Here is a 20,100-nt window from a genome sequence, read left to right as displayed (position 1 = left end):
GTGCTTAGATTTTAGGTGCTGAAATTTCCCATTTTTCAAGGGACAAGGCATGGATACCCCCTCTCGCCTCTCCTTGGAGCCTTTTATTGCATCTCATTAATGTTGATCCTCTTATCCCTGGGGTCCAGATCCAAGGATGTCCCATTAAGGCATTAGCTTTTGCTGATAACTTGATGGTCATCCAGACTGAGCCACAGCAAGCCCTTCCCCGATTGTTGCATTTGATTGCAGACTATGGAGTGCTCTCTGGATTTACCCTTGATCTCAGTAAATCAAAAGCTTTACCTCTGCTTCCATTGGTGCATGCTGAATGGCATGGTCCCTTCTCTCTGCAGGTCCAAAAAGCATGCAAAAAGTAATCTGGGAGCCCTGGTATTTAAGACTAGTGGAAGAAGACAACACACCCATATAACTATCTTGCCATTGGGTAATATAGCCTAGAAAGAGCACTCTAAATTGGCATTCCCACAGATCAGCAGTAAATATGATGGATGGAATGTGAGCAATTACTTGTCCCAAATCCACAGTCAACTCAACTGCCAACTCCTCACCCCATTTACATTAGTTCTGCTGAAAATAACTGGTTAACATTGAACTGAAACTGGCTATTTTGGGGGCGTACCAGGGGCAGAGCAGGCACTTGACTGGTTAAATGCCAATATTCAGCACGGAACTTTAGCGGCTATGCATTGGCTGGCTTCACAAACCCATAAATTCAATGACAGTGCCCAGCATTGAATTTCTAAGTTTAACGCTGGCAGCAGTCAATAAAACACTGATCACTGCAGGCTGAATATCAGGCCCTAGGTTTGCAAAATGAAGCAGCTACACATGGACATTGTGCCACTTTCACATGGGAGTTGTGATATCGCCACTTCTATGTGTAAGCGTCAGCACCTCCACGTGGAAGCTGCAAAGTTTGTGCTGTTTAGTTTTTTCAATGTGTATCTTTATAAAATGGCTGCTCCTGCTGCACATACCAGCAAATGCATGTGCACTCCTGTAGATTTCTTAGATAAAGCTCTGCGCTGGCAGATCCTTTTCTGAAATAGCACCGGAATTGAACACATCCTGACCCAGACATCTCAATTCTGATCTCTATGATCTGCATAAAATGGGACTCCACACTTAACTCTAATTGGTTAATAAATGAACTCTAATTTTTATTTTTTTTGTAGAGGGCGGATGGTTGAGGTGTTGAATTAATTTTGGGACAGATGTTCTTTGTCTTTCAGGAGGGTTATTTTTATTTATTTGTTGCATTTGTATCCCACATTTTCCCTCCTATTTGCAGGCTTAATGTGGCTTACAATGTTCTGTCATGGCATTCGCCATTCCAGAGTAAAAGGTACAATTGGTGTTACATAAAGAGCATGGATATCATAATAGAGTTAAGCAAACATATATAAAAAGAGAGTCACAAATCTCCTCTGTGTTTTTGCTTGATTGATGTATCATTGTTCCCAGTTCTGCTCGACTTGTTTTGTTGTTTTTTGTTCGATTATTATCTATACTAATATATAGATTTAAACATAAACTCAAGTGGCTGGACATACCTTGATCTGTTTTTTTTAACTAAGGAGATTGTGATCAAGAATTAGGGCTACGTTTACTAAGCAGTGCTATGGGCACGTTAGCATTTTTAATGCGCATAAATGGTGTCCGTGCATTAAACGCTCACGCACCTATAGAACACTATAGACGCATTAGCGTTTAACGTGCCATAAATTTTCAGGTGGGTTAAAGCTAACGCACCTTAGTAAACATACCCCAGTAGCATGTTATGTTTGGAGAGAGAGAGAGATATCTGGAGTATTTTATGTCTGTGCCCCTATTCATCAACAGGCCTAATGGAGATTGCTGTAACCCTTATAACAAGAACCCTATATCATAAATTTATGTTTTTGATGTGTGCCCCAATATGCTGGATGGTTACATTTGACTAATCAGTGTATCTGGTATGCCTTCAGTGCATAGTTGGGAAGCTCATTGCATCTGCAGATGTCAACTTCTCACTTGTAAACATTATTATGAAAAATGTTAATAAATTGATCGAAATTACGATTTCCTGCCATGCTAAATACAAAATACCAAAATAATTAGTTATTTAGGAAACGTTATGTGCAAGGTAACAGCCACGTCAATTTTTATCTCTTTCAACAAACCCACGAGGGAGGGAGCGACGCTGGATCTGGTGCTCACAAATGGGGATAGCGTGTCAAATATCCAAGTGGGTGCCCACCTGGGCAGCAGTGACCATCAAACGGTTTGGTTCATATTACAGCTAAAGTGGAGAGCGGCCACTCAAAACTCAAAGTTCTGGATTTCAAGCGTGCTGACTTTAGTAAAATGGGGGAATACCTGAGGAAGGAGATGATGGGCTGGGGGAGAAATACGAGAAGTGGAAGGACAGTGGTCCAGGCTGAAAGAAGCTATAAATAAGGCCACAAACCTTTATGTAAGGAAAGTAAATAAAAGCAAGAGAAAAGGAAACCGATATGGTTCTCCAAGCAAGTGGCTGAGAAATAAAGGCTAAAGAGTTGGCGTTCCAGAATACACAAAAACTAAAGAAAAGGAACACGAGGAGGAATACAGGATGAAACTGAAAGAAGCCAAGAGAGAGATACGTCTGGCGAAAAGCGCAAGCGGAAGAACAAATGGCTAGAAATGTAAGGAGGGGTGACAAAATTTCTTCAGGTATATTAGTGAAAGGAGAATGACTAAAAAGGGAATTGTGAGACTAAAAGATACTGCGAACCGCTATGTGGATAATGATGAAGAAAAAGCAAATTTGCTAAATAGATACTTTTGTTCTGTTTTCACAGAAGAAAATCCTGGAGAAGGACCGCGATGGTCCTGCAAAAAGTATAATGAGATTGAACTGGATAGAGCACCGTTCACGGAAGAGAGTGTGTATGAACAGCTTGAAAAGCTAAAGGTGGATAAAGCCATGGGACCGGATGGGATCCACCCCAGGATATTGAGGGAGCTCAGAGAGGTTCTGGCGGGTCCTCTTAAAGATTTGCTTAACATATCCTTGCAGACGGGAGAGGTTCCGAAGGATTGTAGAACGGCAGAGGTGGTCCCTCTTCACAAGAGTGGTGATAGGGAAGAAGCTGGAAACTACAGGCCGGTAAGCCTCACTTCGATTATTGGAAAAATAATGGAAGCGATGCTGAAGGAAAGGATAGTGAATTTCCTGGAAGCCAATAAGTTGCAAGATCCGAGACAACATGGTTTTACCAAAGGGAAATTGTGCCAAACGAATCTCATTGAGTTCTTTGATTGGGTGACAGGAGAATTGAATCAAGGACGAGCTATGGATGTAATCTACTTAGATTTCAGCAAAGCTTTTGACACGGTTCCCCACAGGAGGCTCTTAAATAAACTGGAAGGGCTGAAGATAGGACCCGAAGTGGTGAACTGGATTAGGAACTGGTTGACGGACAGAAGCCAGAGGGTGGTGGTGAATGGAATTCGCTCGGAGGAGGGAAAGGTGAGTAGTGGTGTGCCTTAGGGATCGGTGCTGGGACCGATTCTGTTCACTATATTTGTGAGTGACATTGCCGAAGGGTTAGAAGGTAAAGTTTTGCCTATTTGCGGATGATACTAAGATCTGCAACAGAGTGGACACCCGGGAGGGAGTGGAAAACATGAAAAAGGATCTGAGGAAGCTAGAAGAATGGTCTAAGGTTTGGCAATTAAAATTCAATGCGAAGAAATGCAAAGTGATGCACTTAGGGAATAGAAACCCTCGGGAGATGTATGTGTTAGGTGGGGAGAATCTGATAGGTACGGACGGGGAGAGGGATCTTGGGGTGATAGTATCTGAGGATCTGAAGGCGATAAAACAGTGTGACAAGGCGGTGGCCGTTAGCTAGAAGGTTGTTAGGCTGTATAGAGAGAGGTGTGACCAGCAGAAGAAAGGAGGTGTTGATGCCCTGTATAAGTCGTTGGTGAGGCCCCACCTAGAGTATTGTGTTCAATTTTGGAGGCCGTACCTTGCGAAGGATGTAAAAGAATTGAAGCGGTGCAAAGAAAAGCTACGAGAATGGTAAGGGATTTGCGTTACAAGACGTATGAGGAGAGACTTGATGACCTGAACATGTATACTCTGGAAAAAAGGAGAAACAGGGGTGATACGATACAGACTTCAAATATTTGAACGGTATTAATCCGCAAACGAACTTTTTCCGGAGGTGTGAAGATGGTAGAACAGAGAGACATGAATGATTGAAGGGGGGCAGACTCAAGAAAATGTCAGGAAGTATTTTTCACGGAGAGAGTAGTGGATGCTTGGAATGCCCTCCTGCGGGAGGTGGTGGAAATGAAAACGGTAACAGAATTCAAACACGCGTGGGATAAACATAAAGGAATCCTATTCAGAAGGAATGGATCCTAAGGAGCTTAGCCGAGATTGGGTGGCAGAGCCAGCCGGTGGTGGGAGGCGAGGATGTGTTGGGCAGACTTATACGGTCTGTGCCCTGAAGAGGACAGGTACAAATCAAAGTAGGGTATACACAAAAAAGTAGCACATATGAGTTTGTCCTTGTTGGGCAGACTGGATGGATCATGCAGGTCTTTTTCTGCCGTCATTTACTATGTTACTATGATATGTAATGTGTTGTGAAGCACTCTACTGCAGAGCTGTAAATAAATGCTCTAAATAATATAAACGCCAAAATAAATAGATATCATCCATCTAATGCAACAAATTACACCGTGGCAGTCACGTGTCATGACCCTAATTAGTTTATATACAAGTTAGTCAGACTGTTTTTGAAGCTTAGCAAAAGAGAGTCCTGTGGATATTGGGACTGAGAGAAGATCTGTTCTAGGAACTCAAAAACCATGGCAACAAAAGAGAGAAAGATGTGGTGAGGGTATGTTGACACTCTCTTCTTGTTTATAATCCCCTTGTTCCTCTCTTGTGACAGCTGGTATCATGAAGGTATCTCACGGCACGAGGCAGAAGCCGTCCTTATGAGCAAGGACATGGGTTCCTTCATCATCCGAACTAGTCAGAACTCCCTGGGAGAATTCTCCATTTCTGTCAGGTACAGTTACACCCAGAGGATCCCTCTGGCCTTGCATCCCTCCTCATCTGCCTGAGCCTGAGCACTGGACTAGGAATGAGTGCAGCTTCCCATACTGAACCTTCCTTTACGTACAGTCCAGTACTATATACAGTACAAGGTCTAGAATAAAATTCAATTATTGGTTATGAGATCCACCAAGAGGGGATTTTGGGTGGTAAATAATAAGGGAAATGTTATTTCTGTTTCTGGGGAAGGGCTAAAGGGAGAGTTTGCTGGAAAGAGGCACATGAAAGCTTCTTCCTGTTTCTGTAGGCTTCTAGCTCACCAGGATTCAGCCTCCATTAGACTATGGTGCCGAGAGCTTCCATTCACAATTACTGGTTATTGTTTTCTCTGTTTTTATTTCATCCAGTCACTGTAGCAGCAATCCTTAGCTGAGAGACAGATTTGAGGGCTCCTTCCAATCCAGTACCCTTCAATTATGGGTCCTACATCTAGCCCCTAGCTGTCACCATACTCTCTTTCTATGATGGGTTGTACATCCTTCTTCTGTGGCAACCCCAGCCCAGTCCAGGGAACAGAAAACATCACCCAAGAACCGAACCCTGATCAGTCCTCTTACTGATTCTATGCTGAAGTATTTTTCCAAGAATTTCTTTCTTTTTTTTTAAATTTAAACTTTACATATATATACATCGAAATACAACCAGAAATATGGTTACAGAAAAAAACGTTTATCCAATCAACAAAAATATAAATATAGCATATGTCTACTTTATGGAGAGCCAGAGGCTAATTAAAAAAACCCCAGAAACCATCCAGTCCTAACATATTAGCATGCATGCAAAATCAAATATACTGATACCCCTATTAACCTGCAGAGAAACTTCAAGAAAAAATTACAGAAGAATAATCACAATAAAGTATTTGTTTCTCTTTCTCCAACAAGAAAGTGTTTCAATTCACTAGGATCTAAAAACATGTAGGGAATTATTCCCTGGCATGACCAGAGCATTTATTGGGAAATTTGAGGGGAAAAAGAAGCTCCTACAGCCAAAACATGAGCCTAAGCTGCAGAAAAGCCTTATGACACAACTGTGTTCGTTTGGCCACGTCAGGGGAAATCGTAACTTTTTGCCCAAAGAATGACACATCCTTCTTAGAAAAATAGTCTTCAAAATAAACATTTTATTCTCTCCTTGTGCAAAGACACCAATAAGGTCAATCTTTTAGAATAGGTTCTTGTTAGGATTCTAAAAATGTAGGGCCCGGTTTACTAAACCACGCTATAGCAATGCTATTATTTTTAGCGTGTGCTAAAAATTAATGCACACTATGCCAGAGCTTAACTATTCGTTGAGTGAAAAATATTTCCTCCCTATTTGTTTTAAAGTATTTCCATGTAACTTCCTTGAGTGTCCCCTAGTCTTTATACTTTTGGAACGAGTAAAAAATCGATTCTACACCATCAGGATTTATAGACCTCTATCATATCTCCCCTCATCCTTCTTTTCTCCAAGCTGAAGAGCCCTAGCCACTTCAGCCTTTCCTCATAGGAAGTCATCCATCCCCTCTTATCATTTTCATCGCCTTTCTCTGTCCCTTTTCTAATTCCACTATATCTTTTTTGAGATGCGATGACTTATTGAACACAATATTCGAGGGTGCGGTCCACACCATGGACCGATACAAAGGGCATTTTAATGTCTTCATTTTTTGTTTTCCATCTTTTCCTAATAAACTTCACATTCTATTTGCTTCTAGCCGCCGTAGCACACTGACTAGAAGGTTCAATGTATCATTAACGATGAGCCTAGATCCCTTCCCGGTCAGTGACTTCTAATGTGGGAACTCTGCATGCGTAGGCTGTACTTCGGGTTTCTCTCTTTGCACATTCATCACTTTGCACTTGCTCACCATATAACGTCATCTGCCATTTAGACGCCCCCAGTTCACAGTATTATAAGGTCCTCTTGTAATTTTTCACAATCCCCTCTTGCGATTTAACAACTTTGAATAACTTTGTGTCATCAGCAAATGTAATTACCTCACTAGTTACTTCCATCTCTAGATCATTTATAAATATGTTAAAAAGCAGCGGCCCCAGCACAGCCCCTGGGGAATCCCACTATCTACCCTTCTCCATTGAGAATACTGACCATTTAACCCTACTCTCTATTTTCTGTATTTTAACATGGCTCTCCAATTTCCTCTGAAGTGTTTCATGAGGTACTTTGTCAAACGCCTTTTGAAAATCCAGATACACAATATCAACCGGCTCACCTTTATCCACATGTTTGTTCACCCCTTCAAAGAAATGTAATAGATTGGTGAGGCAAGATTTCCCTTCACTAAATCCATGTTGGCTTTGTCTCATTAACCCATGCAGTCCAATTGATTCTTTTGCTGGCTTCTTGCTTCTAATATACCTAAAAAAGTTTTTACTATATTTTGCCTCTAACGCAATCTTTTTTTCAAAGTCTCTCTTTGCCTTCCTTATCAGCGCTTTGCATTTGACTTGCCATTCCTTGAGCTGTGTCTTATTATTTTCAGTCAGATTTTTCTTCCATTTTCTGAAGGATTTCTTTTAGCTCTAATAGCTTCCTTCACCTCACTTGTTAACGATGCTAGCTGTCGTTTGGCCTTTTTGAACAGCATCTATGCCTGATGTAAATTTTTGACCTTCGCAGCTGCTCCTCTAAGTTTGTTTGTTTTTTTTACCATTCTTCTCATTTTATAGTAGTTCTTTTTGAAAGTTAAAAGCTAACGTATTGGATTTGCTGTGTGTATTTTCTCCAGAGCTGATATCAGATCTGATCATGTTATGATCACTGTTATCAGGCAGCCCCAGCACCATTAACTCCTGCACCAGATCATACCCTCCACTAAGAACTACATCTAGAATTTTACCTCCTCTTGTTGGCTCCTGTACCAGCTGCTCCATTAAGCAGTCCTTGATTTCATCAAGGAATTTTACCCCCCTAGCATGTGCTGATGTTACATTTACCCAGTCAATATCGGGGTAATTGAAATCACCCATTATTATTGTGTTCCCCAGTTTGCTAGCCTCCCTAATTTCTGATAATATTTCTAAATCTGTCTGTTCATCCTGGCCTGGTGAACGTTAACATAGTAGATAGCGGCAGATCAAGATCTGTACGGTCCATCCAGTCTGCCCAACAATATAAATTCATTACATGTGGTATGAAGTGATACATATGTATACTTGTTCTTGATTTATCCTTGCCATTTTTAGGGCATAGATCGTAGAAGTCTGCCCGGCACAGGCTTTGTTCTAAAATTTCTGAAGTTGTTGTCAAAGTGCCCAGAAAGCTCCACTCTGGCCCATCCAAATTTATTCAGCCTCCATCAGGGCACAGACCGTAGAAATCAGCCCAGCACCAGTTTTCCTACCTAATCTCCCCTAAGCTTCTTTGGATCCGATCCTTCTAAACAGGATTCCCTTGCATTGTCCCATGCATTTTTGATGTCACATCTGTGGTCGTGACCCTCTCAGGCTTACCTTATTTCTGGCGGTCAGCTTCTAAGCTGGCTTCTGTCTGGTCTTTCTAAGTTAGCTCTGTCTCTGTGTGCTGGCTGCTTCCAGCATGGCTCTGATTGCTCCTCTGTGCGGCACCTGTGTATGCTGAGCCTCTCCATGCTTCAGTATGCTTTCTGCCTGCTTCTTGGTTTGTGCTCCCCTCGCCCTCTGGTGGCCAGAACCTGTGGCTGCCATAGACTGTCTTACTGTTCCTACCCGTTCCAGGCTTCAGCCCAGTCCGGTCCGGATCTTCCAGGTGGCCAGACTTGTCTTTCTTGTTTGTGCCTGAACAGCACCCATAGTTGCCTTGAGATTGCTGCAGTGAGCCTCAGGTGCTAATGGGCTTTATTAATCACCTAGAAACTCTCTGCTTTGCCTTTGCATCGCCTAAAGCCCCCATTCATCCATGTGATCCATGTGCATCTCCTTCCTGACTTCCCTCCCCTCATCCATCCATGTCCAACAACTCTCCATTCTCCCTGCCCAAACAGAGCAAAATAATGTCACTTACTCGGAGAAAGGTCCTCTTCTCTCAGAACTTCTCAGGAAGAAAACCTTTCCTCTCTATATAGTTTGAATTCTAAGGGGACTTCTTCAAACAGACCCTTTGAAGCTAACCCAGTAATCAGATTGCCCTTAGTAACCTTTGCAACTATTCTAATTCCTCACACTTAATTAACACCTGTTTCAAGTCAGTAGCAGTGCTATTTCTCCATTAGGCAAAGAACAAAAAATAACTTTCTTTTAGGACAAAGTTTGAGTCTTCCTACTATCCTTTTTAATAATCTTGGCTGTTAAGATATCAGGACTCACAGAATCCAGATCAGCGAATGCGCCGGACTCGGAAACGGCGCTGAAGGGGACTTTAGCTGGCGGGGGCTGGGGACTCCTGCCAGCAAAGATACCTGACAGCGGCAGTGGGGGAGGGTTGGCAGCAGTGGGAGTGGGGTCGAAAGGGACATGGGAGGGGTGGGGTAGGCCGGGGGGGGGGTCAAAAGTGTGGGGGGGCGGTGGCACCACAGGGGGGGGCTAAAATGTGCCCCCTCACCTCAGGCTTTGGACCCCCCTCCCGCCGAAGTCCGGTTACGTCCCTGGTTTCATTTAGCATGTGCTAAATCCAATAGCACACCTTAGTAAAAGGACCCCTTAGTGACTGGTGAAAGCACCTTGGAGTCTCAGAAAATCACTCATGTGGGGAGAATAAGGAAGAAAATAGGGACATACCAATGGCCGCACATGGGACTAAATTCAGTAAATGGCGCCCAAAAATGCACGCTGAGCACTATTCTATAAACAGTACTGTGAATTGGGTGCCGTTTATAGAATAGCCCATGGAGCTTTGATCCATATCTAATTTGTAGGCATGAGGGTTTACACCAGCTCAAACCTCGTGTAAATCCTTGTGTCTAAGTTGGGCATGGATCCTCCAAATTCTATATAATACTGCACGCTTCATTAGTGAATGCCCCTGCCCTGCCTATGCCCTCCCATGGCCACGCCCCTTTCAGTCGCACACTTAAATTAAATAAGCCTATGTAAGTCTGCAGTTCCTTACAATCTGGAACTGTGCCATTCCCCTCCCCATTTTCTCCTCTGTCCTTGAAATTGCCAGCACCCCCTTTTTTCTTCCCCTTTGGTGATACCATTCTCAGCTGGCCAGGTTGTAACAAACATGCACCTCTTTATTGATCTTTTTAGACAAGAAGAGGACGTCCAACATTTCAAGGTCATGCGAGATAGCAAGGGTAACTACTACCTGTGGACAGAGAAGTTCTCCTCCCTGAACAAGCTGGTGGAGTACTACAAGACTTCCTCCATCTCCAGACAGAAGCAGATCTACTTACGAGACGGCACTGGAGGAGCAGGTACCAGCCCTTGCTGCTTACATTCAGGAAAATCAAGCTCTCACTCCCCATTTGCAGGGTTATATTTGCTATTAGACACAATAGGTGTGTAGAAGTGCCTGCATACAAGTTCTGGAACAGGTGGATGTGAAGCGTCTGTTCACGCTTTCCAAAAATACTAGAACTAGGGGGCATGCGAGATGAAACTACAGTGTAGTAAATTTAAAACAGAGAGGAGAAAGAGAAAATGTTTCTTCACCCAACGCGTAATTAAACTCTGGAATTCGTTGCCGGAGAATGTGGTGAAGGCGCTTAGCTTGGCAGAGTTTAAAAGGGGGTTAGATGGTTTCCTAAAGGACAAGTCCATAAACTGCTACTAAATGGACTTGGGAAAAATCCACAATTCCGAGAATAACATGTATAGAATGTTTGTACGTTTGGGAAGCTTGCCAGGTGCCCTTGGCCTGGATTGGCCGCTGTCATGGACAGGATGGGCTCGATGGACCCTTGGTCTTTTCCCAGTGTGGCATTACTTATGTACTTATGGAGGGTTTTAAGACAATGCTGTTGAATGGAAGTCATGCCTGCATAAACCGAGTTACAATAATCTAGTCATGATATATACATTGCTGCAAAATCTAGAAATTTGCTAATTAATCAGAGACAGTGAGGCCAAAAAATTACTAGTTGAACAACTTGAGAAATCTGGTACTCAAAAGATAGCAGTGAATCAATGATTACACCTAGGTAACAGAATGAAGAGACTGGAGCTAAAGGCATATTTTAAAAAGTAAGAGGTAGCGAGGGAATAGGGCAGGATCCAGACACCCAGCAAGCTGTGGTTTGGGATGGATTCAGTACAATCCTTTGAGCAAAAAGCCAGTTATACATAGCCTGGGTTGTTGTATATAAGGTCCAAGATCTGCAGAAACAAAAGAAGTGGGATACATAAGAAGAATATCATCTGCATAGAAAAAGAAACAAATGTGATCCTGAAAAAGGGTTATGAAGAAAATATTAAAGAGTAGAGGGGAAAGAACAGGCGGTTAGCTTAGCAGAGTTTAAAAAGGGTTTGGACGGTTTCCTAAAGGACAAGTCCATAAACCGCTACTAAACGGACTTGGAAAAATCCAAAATCCCAGGAATAACATGTATAGAATGTTTGTACGTTTGAGAAGCTTGCCAGGTGCCCTTGGCCTGGATTGGCCGCTGTCGTGGACAAGATGCTGGGCTCGATGGACCCTTGGTCTTTTCCCAGTATGGCATTACTTATGTACTTATGTACTTATATGCTGTCTTGGGATTCTGTAGCCCAAAAGCATGACCCTGCATTTTTAGCATTAAATCTTAGTTGTCAATTTCTGGCCATTCTTCTAGCCTCCTCATGCTATCCACGCCAACAGAACCCTGGGGAACCCCATAATGAAGGGCTAAGGTACTAGAGTGGGAGGAAGGAATTAACAACTGTGAAAGATTGATCAGAGAGATAAGAAGAAAACCAAGCCAAGACAGATCCACCTACCCTAACCACTTGCAGACAAGTGAGCAGGAGCGAGTGGTCTACTAAATCGAAAAAAGGTCAATAGAAACAAGAAGAACCACTGAACCTTTGTCAAGAGTAAGTGAAGTTCGCTGAGTAAACAAGCAGCATTTGTCTCTTTACTGAGGTGTGTTCGGAAACCTGATTGTCTGGGGTGCAAAGTAGAGTTACTATTGACAAATGAAGACAATTGATCAACAACAAGCTTTTCTGCAACCTTACAAGCAGTACATAAATTGGAAATGGATCTTTAAGAGGGGGATCTGCAGGAATATCTGTGGGATTTTTCAACACTGGAGTAACTACTGCTTTTTTCCAGCTGAGAGGGATAGTACCAGAAGTGAGACTTGGTGATTAGGTGGAGTAAAAGAGGTTCAACCACATCCTTGCTAGCATTTGGCAGAATCTAATTTTTTCATGTTAAGCAGGCTGGCATAGAATCTGGGGGGGGGGGGGGGGGATTCTATTAATGGTGCCAAAAACCTGGCTGCTAAGCTAGTATTCTGTAACGGCAGAGTTAGATGCCAAATCTGTTATAGAACATTAGTGTAAATCCACAGTTACACACCAAACTTTAGGCACGGCCACTTATGCCATGACTATGGCTGGTGTAGATGCTGGCACCTAAAGTCAGCAGTTGGGCATGTAAATGTAACTATTCTATAATGTGTAATGCTGAAATAGTCGTAACACCTACAACGCCCATGGGAATGCCTCCTTTGCATTTACGCGCTAGAACACATAGGCGCCAAGTTATAGAAGAGCGATAAAGTGCACTGTGGCCATAACTGCCATTTCAGCCCCTTTTTGGCAACTAACATCTATCAATCCCCATTGTCATGCCAAACGTTTGGCTCCTAATTCACACCTAACTTGTAGCATTGTCACGAAATGCCTAGCACCCACCTGGGGTTAACCCCATGGCCACCTAGGGGGTCTGTCTCCAGCACTGCTCAGGTCTGCTTCCACCTGCACATGTGTTCTATACTAGCCAACCCTCCACCCCATGCCCTAGGTTCCACTTGCCTCTGGGCGAGTCTCCCACCCACAAATTATTCCCCAGTGATTTCTGGGAAGCTAGGGCCACACTCCCAAGGTTCCCACAGTTCCCAGAAAGCACTCACAGACCCAAAACACAAACCACCAGGATTCTTAGTCAGTTCAGGACAGCAGAGTCAATAAACTAATAAGATTTATTGTCGTAGAACTTGAACAGTGAACAGAAAAAGGTGAAATCAGCAAACAATAACAGGTAACTGAATATGGATCAATTATAAAACTATCTAAACATTTGTTTACTACTGGGTAGTGCCTGGGGAGTTTCAGGAAAATTAACTGCTCACAAGTCTTGAGCAGGGTCTCAGGACAGAGATGTTTCTCCTCTGTACCCCAAGCTGAGACTGAAAAAGAAATCCAGTGCCTCCTGACTAGATTTGAACTCTAGACCAATCAAACCCCAGAGCACCAACTTCGAAAGTATCGGGCCAATGGTACTGCAAATTGCCTTTCCGCAAGCTTAAACTGGAAGAGAAAGTCTTTTTCTGCCAACAGCTTTAAAACACAAAACAGGCTTAGAAACCCACTGTTTCGTCAAAGGCACATTATAAAGAATTGCCCCATTGTCCTACTTTAAATTACAGTTGTTTATATTGATTGCCCAAGAACATTTATGGATAAAATGATACCCAGTGTGTAATTAAACTCTGGAATGCCAGAGAAGGGGTAAAGGTGGTTAGCTTAGCGGGGTTTAAAAAAAGATCTGGACAGCTTCCTAAAGGAAAAATCCATAGACCATTATTAAATTGACTTGGGGAAAATCCACTGCTATTTCTGGGATAAACAGCATAAAATGTTTTGAACTTTTTTGGGATCTTGCCAGGTATTTGTGAGCTGGATTGGCCACTGTTGGAAACGGGATGCTGGGCTTGATGGACCTTTGTCCTACTTCAGGTTCTCCAATAGCTGGCCTGAAATACTCCCTCCCCTACCCACTTTCCTATCTATTATTGTAGTTCTGCCCCCTTCTTTCCCTCCTCTGTCCTCCTGCTCTTCATCCAGCATTGGCTTTCTTTATATCTCTTTTGGATTTGTTATGTAGCTGCTCAGATATTGTCTGATGGATGAATGGAGTAGAAGTCTTCAATAAACTTGGAAAATTAGAAGCCACTGACCAGTAGAGGTTTAGATTAAGTATTGGCAGAAACGTTAAGATCACACTTAAGGAACCAGGCCCACATTTTTGAGAAAAAGGACGCTGGAGGCCCCTTAGCAGGTCTAGTGCCTCATTAACACTATCCGGTTGACTGTTACTAGGCAGTGAGCGTGACTGCTGAACTGGAGCAAGGCCCAGTGCATTATGAGATAATGTTCCATAACAATTCCAGCACAAATTTCCCATAAATGCTGCTGGAAAGATTCTAGTGCCGATGTCATGCTGCTGCTGCTGCTGTCACTGTTGACTACATCCTGAGCTGAAATGTTAATTCTGTCTCATGCTAATGAAAACACAGGCTTTTAGGAGCAATATTTGTCAATTTGCATTTTGCAGTACAAAGCTCTTTTAGTTCAAATAAGGTTGAAAATCACTCACAAAGGATAGAACATTGGAAAACATATGTGTCCATCACTGGTACAGAAGATTGTGTGCAGTAGACTGCATAGGACATGACTGCTTCTGAAGAGTAGAAAGGGAGGAAATAACTGTGAGCCTTGCATGTCCCGCTACATAGTGGTACAAAAGCAGCCCAGTTGCAGAGTGTTACAGCATTTGCACTGATGCTCATTGGATCAGGCAGGGTGGTCCCGAGAGGTGCAAAAATTGTTCCTCATCCCTTGTCTCTCCTGTTGTGGCAGTGGTCGAGGCAGGGGTTCTAGGGGGCCTTTCACATAGGGTGTGATTCCAGACAAGAATGCTCCTGAGATCAGGATTCTAAAGGTAACACCTAATCATCAGCATAGTGGAGATTAATAAGGTGAAAATCAAGTGAGTGCTCTGGTCAAAATGGATGCAACCCCCTGTGTCAGCACAAGCGCATCAAAAGAGAGAGCGGGCACAGACACACCAGAACAAGTCATAAGGGAATACTTGAATCATGTATTACTATTTCCTTGCCTTACAGGACAAGCGTTTAGGAAGCCTGGAGAGACAAGCACCTGAAGCACTGCGTCCAAACAGTATTATCCAAGAAAGGTCAAGTTCCACTGCAATGCAGTGGAGACACCCGGGGACGGAATTTGGTAGAAATAAGGAACCTCGGCAGGTATGGCAGGATCAAGCTTGAAGCCGTGCACCTCATTCCAGCTTTTCAGCACCTCTTTCAGTTCCAGAACTTGGGTGCCTGTAAGCTCTAATCTGCATCACCCCCTGCTATTCTAGTACTGGGACCCGCACCTCTGCCTATGTACTCTCTCCTGATCTGCAGTACCCTCTTCTATTCCAGTACTGAAATCTCCACACACAAATCTGTCAGTGCACCTCAATCCTGACCTGTGGCATCTCCTGCTGTTCTGCTACTGAGACCCAACACAGAGCTTTGCCAATACACCCCAATTCTGACTTGCAGTACCTTCTGCTATTCCAGTACTGTGACCCCCACACACTGCTCTGCCAGTGCACCTCAATCTGCAATACCCTCTGTTATTTCATTACTGAAAACCCCACACAGCTCTGCTAATGCACCTCAATCCTGACCTGCAGTACCCCCTGCTATTCTAGTACTGAGACCCCACACACCCAGTTCTGTCAGTACCCTCAGTCCTGAGTTGTGGTATCCCCCTCCTGTTCCAATTGGCCCTACATATAGCTCTGCTAATGCAACTCAAAACCTCACCTGCTGCTATTCCAGTCCTGGGTCTCCTGTAGGCTCTGCCATTACACCCCATTTTTACCCTTTAACAGGGCCGCCGAGAGACTGCTCCTTCCCCCAATAAAAAAAAGTCTGGTGCCTAATGGCCCTGTCCTCAATCCTCAAATCCTGTGGTCTGGTGGTCTAGTGACTCCCCGACCCCCTTCTTTGCCACTCCCCCGTCATCAATAGCCTGGTGGTCCAGCCCACCCATCCTCCCCCAAGCCAGGCCAGGGCCCCCCCCCCCCAGTAACTTTGGCCTGGTGATCTAGTGGTAACCTTGTTTTTCCTCCTAGACCGCCATATCTTTCATCAGAAGCAGGAACGATGCCAACTCACTCCTGCTTCTCCGGGCCACAATCTTCAAAATGGCAGTGCCCACACCATGCAGTGCATCCTGGGATTCACTGGGCAGAGCCTAACTACCATATAAGGGCGGGGTAGGCTAGGTTACCTCTAGATCACCAAGCCAAAGTTATTGGGGGTTGCGCCTGGCTTGACCTAGCTGGGGGAGACACTGGACCACTAGGGTATTTGTGACTAGGGGGCCACCAGTTTGGGGAGGGGAAGGAGGCCAATACCCGGGGGTGGGGCCATTAGACTACCAGGTTTTTTTTATTGGAGAAAGCCCGTCAGGGCCCAGGGTGGTCGGGTTGGATGGAGAGAAGGGGTGCCACTAGATACCGCTTCTCTCAACCCCTTCAGGCTGCCATTTTCCCCCAGTGGTTACATCTGGCTGACTGGCTCTAGCCATGTTCATTGCTGTCACAGATAGGGTGTTAAAATGACCATCCCATCACCAGCAGCTTTCCTGTAAGGCTTTTGTGCTATGGTGCCGGCAGCTTTTCCAATGTTAGGTGAAGTCATCTGACACTGGAAAACTATCACAAGACTGCTGGTAGTTTGATTCAATTATATTTAACTGAGCTGAACTGGGTGAAGGAAAAGGGGAGGACAGAGCTGAGTGAGGTTTAAGATGCAGAGGAAAGAAGCTAGGTCAGGGGAGATGAGAAAAAAGGGCTGGCCTGTTGGAGGGAGGGAGACAGGGGGAACAGAGAAACTGATAAGGGGAACCAGATGTACCTGAGGGTGAGGGGAGGGATAGGACAGGGCAAGGGAGAGGAAAGGAGGGGAAAAACTAGCTGGGCTGGAGAACCAGTGGAGGAAGAAGGAGGCAGAGAGACAGGTTAATCTGGGTTAAGAATGAAGGCTGAACCTTGGGAAGCACCATGAGTGGTCATGTGCTGCCATTTTCCAAAATGGTGGCACAGAGGCTGAAGTAAGTGGATATCACTCCTGCTTTTGAACTTTAAAGCTACACAAAATTTTGGAGGGGGAGGGGGTGCTGCAGGAAAATGGTGGCTTCCTCTTGGGCCCCAGGATATTTTTGGTGGGGAAGGCGAAGGGGCAGGGAATGAGAATAGGAGGGGGACTAAGGTGCACTAACAGATTTAGTGTGCTAACGAATTAGGGTGTGTTAAGTGCTATGTAGTCCATGGGTACACAATGGGCTGTGCGGAATTTTGTAAAAGAACCCCTACTTGAGAAGAGGGCGCACTATTTCAGAAATAGTACACACTCTTTCCTGATAGTGGAACCACCATGCGTATGCAAACCATTGCACATACACAAGCTAGTGCACAGATGCCATCCACCCTAACTGGAAAAAAAGGCACCCTCTTTCTGAAACAGTGTGCCCTCTTTCCACGTAGAGCACAGTACCAAAATAGAGGCCGTACAGGTCTGCAGCGAACTGAAAGCAGACCAGGAGTCCAAGAAACCCATTCTTCATTGAAAAAGACCCGACGTGTCAACGTTTCGCCAAAATGGATGCATCAGGGATTGACAAAACACTAACTAGTAGTTAGAACTATGCTTCCCCTGGCTGTTGAATGTTTATCCAAGACTGTAATCAGCAGCCCTAAAAAATCATGAAGGCAGTTTTAAACAGATCAACAGCTTCTCCTCTCTCTCCCACAATAAATCCATTAGTTAGTGCTTTGTCAACCCCTGATGCAGCCATTTTGGCAAAACTTGGCCATATTGGGTCTTTTTCAATAAAGAATGGGTTTCTTGGACTCCTGGTCTGCTTTACGTTCTACTCTTTCCACATAGTGCACACTATTTCCAACTAAGCACATTATTATCAGAAACTGACACAACAAATAAAACAACAATTCCTGAAAATGACATGGGAAATGATACAAAATGAACATTTTCTGACTGCCTATTTCTATCTGATGACACCCCTTATACACATTTGCTGAGTACATGAATGGGTCCTTCTGTGCCTCTGGTTTACAGGACAGCCGAAGCAGAAGTCTGGAGAAGGGAGAGGCCTCTGGCGTCAGCTGCGAGGGTAGTAGTGCATCCTCTTGCAGAAGATCTACAGAATCACCGCTGCCACAGCAGAGACAGAAGGTAACTTTCCACTGACTGCCTCGCTCTGTTAGTTCACAAGTAAGGCTCTGCCAAGGTCACTCTGCCAGTGCAGATACCTAAGTTATGTCAGAATATCAACTTTAAAAAAAGCTTGTATTCGTATTCTCATCTATTCCATGCTAAAGATGCACGGCAGAAGCTTAATAGAAATGAATGATCACATCTGTACATCTTTCAACTCTGGATGGTAGAGATATTTTTACAAAGACTGCATTCCCCTAGTGAACAGAGCAGAGCAGAGGTTCTTAGAGTAGGATGCCTAGTTGACAGTGGAAAATGTTTGCAGGCATAACAAATGAATTGGTGCTGAGAAGTCTGTGCATTGATATATCTGTAGTTATATGGGGAATTTAGTAGCTGTGTAAAGATTTTGAAAAGTGGAGGAGAAGGGGCTCTGTGAATAAAGCCCTCATCTTTAAAATCTTCTTGTTATTCAGACAAGCAAACAGTGACCAGCTGATATATACAAAGGTCCCAATTTTCAATGCAAGTTATATGTTTACTGGATAGCAAACACATAACTAGGCCCTTATGCATATACAATTGGACTAAGTTTAACTTGCTAAATGCCCCACTTTTATCCACAGAAAGCAGGGCAGGCATTGGGGTGGGGCAAAGGCAAAGCCAGCGCTTACACGTTTATATGGTGTGAAGCTCTGTCCAGCGCATCCCAGGATACACTAGGCAGGGCTGGGCGCCACCATTTTGCAGGCGGCGTCGAAGGAAGAGCAGGGAGGCAGGCTACCTCCCTCCTCCAACTCAAGGTAGGGGCAGTGGCGTAGCTAGGTGGCGCCAGGGGAGTGGCCGCTCGCCCAAATGAGTTCTGCTGGAGCCTATTTCTTCCCAACGTGTTGCAATGAAAATGTGGCGCCTGCGGAAGTCCGCTCTCGCGCCGCTTTCGCCCCCCGCACCGTCAACCTGGCTCCACTTCTGAGTAGGGGTGGTGGGGGTAGGAGGATTGACACTGAACCACCAGGGACCCCTTGTTAATTCTAGGTTGTTGGGGGGGGGGGGCTGGAGACCCTCCAGATCTCCAGCCCTCCCTGAACTCTGTCGGGGGGACCGGAGGTGCGGCGGACCTCCAGTCCCCCTGTTGCTGGAGGGGGGGTCGGTCACCCACTGGGCCACCAGGAACCTTTTAGAAATGCTGAGGGGAGTTAGGGGGGCTGGAGACCCACCGGATCTCCAGCCCTCCTTGAACCTGGAGAGGGGGTCATCGGGGGACTGGAGGTCCGCTGGACTTTGAGCCCTCATTTTGCCTTGCTTGGGACAGGGGTAGTTGGGGTCTGGTGGTCCCATGGACCTGCAGCCCCTGTGTTTGACAGGTCTGGGCTTTTGACAGCCCAGACCTGTCAAACAAGTGCAGGAGGATTGTGCTGAGCGCATGCTCAGGCACAATTCTCCTGCACTTCTACCCCATAATCAGAGATAATTGCATGCTTAAATTTGCATGTCATTGTCTCTGATCATAGGTTTAATAATGCCCCACGCTGTTCCAGCGCTATTTTTAGAGCGCTGTTTGGAACAGCGCGTGGCTTTTGATCATCTGGGTTTTAGGGGTTCATATTCAAAGGGATTTAACCAGTCAGAAATGGCTCCTGACCAGTTAAATCATTTATTATATAAAAACATAAGCATTACCATACTGGACCAGACCAAAGGTTCATCATGCCCAGCATCCTGTTTCCAATGGTGGCCAATCCAGGTCAGAAGAAACTGACAAGATCCCAGAACAATAAAACAGATTTTATACTGCTTATCCTAGAAATAAGCAGTGGATTTTCCTAGCTATCTTAATAATGGCTTATGGGCCTTTTTTTAAAGGAAATTATCCAAACCTTTTTTTAAA

At 44.5% G+C, this 20,100-nt stretch overlaps 1 protein-coding gene across 1 annotated transcript in view; it reads left to right on the top strand.

The window, feature by feature from the left end:
* LOC115477442 (GRB2-related adapter protein 2-like) overlaps positions 1-18,703 on the top strand; it is a 147,682-nt gene extending 128,979 nt beyond the window's left edge. Inside the window, 6 exon segments of the mRNA XM_030214359.1 lie at positions 4,938-5,057; positions 10,279-10,434; positions 10,436-10,445; positions 15,084-15,224; positions 18,114-18,230; positions 18,689-18,703. Of these exon segments, the coding sequence (XP_030070219.1) occupies positions 4,938-5,057; positions 10,279-10,434; positions 10,436-10,445; positions 15,084-15,224; positions 18,114-18,230; positions 18,689-18,703 (559 nt within the window).
* The last annotated feature ends 1,397 nt before the right edge of the window (positions 18,704-20,100 follow it).

The sequence above is a fragment of the Microcaecilia unicolor genome, chromosome 1, assembly GCF_901765095.1.
Source record: "Microcaecilia unicolor chromosome 1, aMicUni1.1, whole genome shotgun sequence".
Taxonomy (NCBI): domain Eukaryota; kingdom Metazoa; phylum Chordata; class Amphibia; order Gymnophiona; family Siphonopidae; genus Microcaecilia; species Microcaecilia unicolor.
Note: the sequence above shows the minus strand (reverse complement) of the source record. Positions and strands in the feature narration are given on the sequence as shown.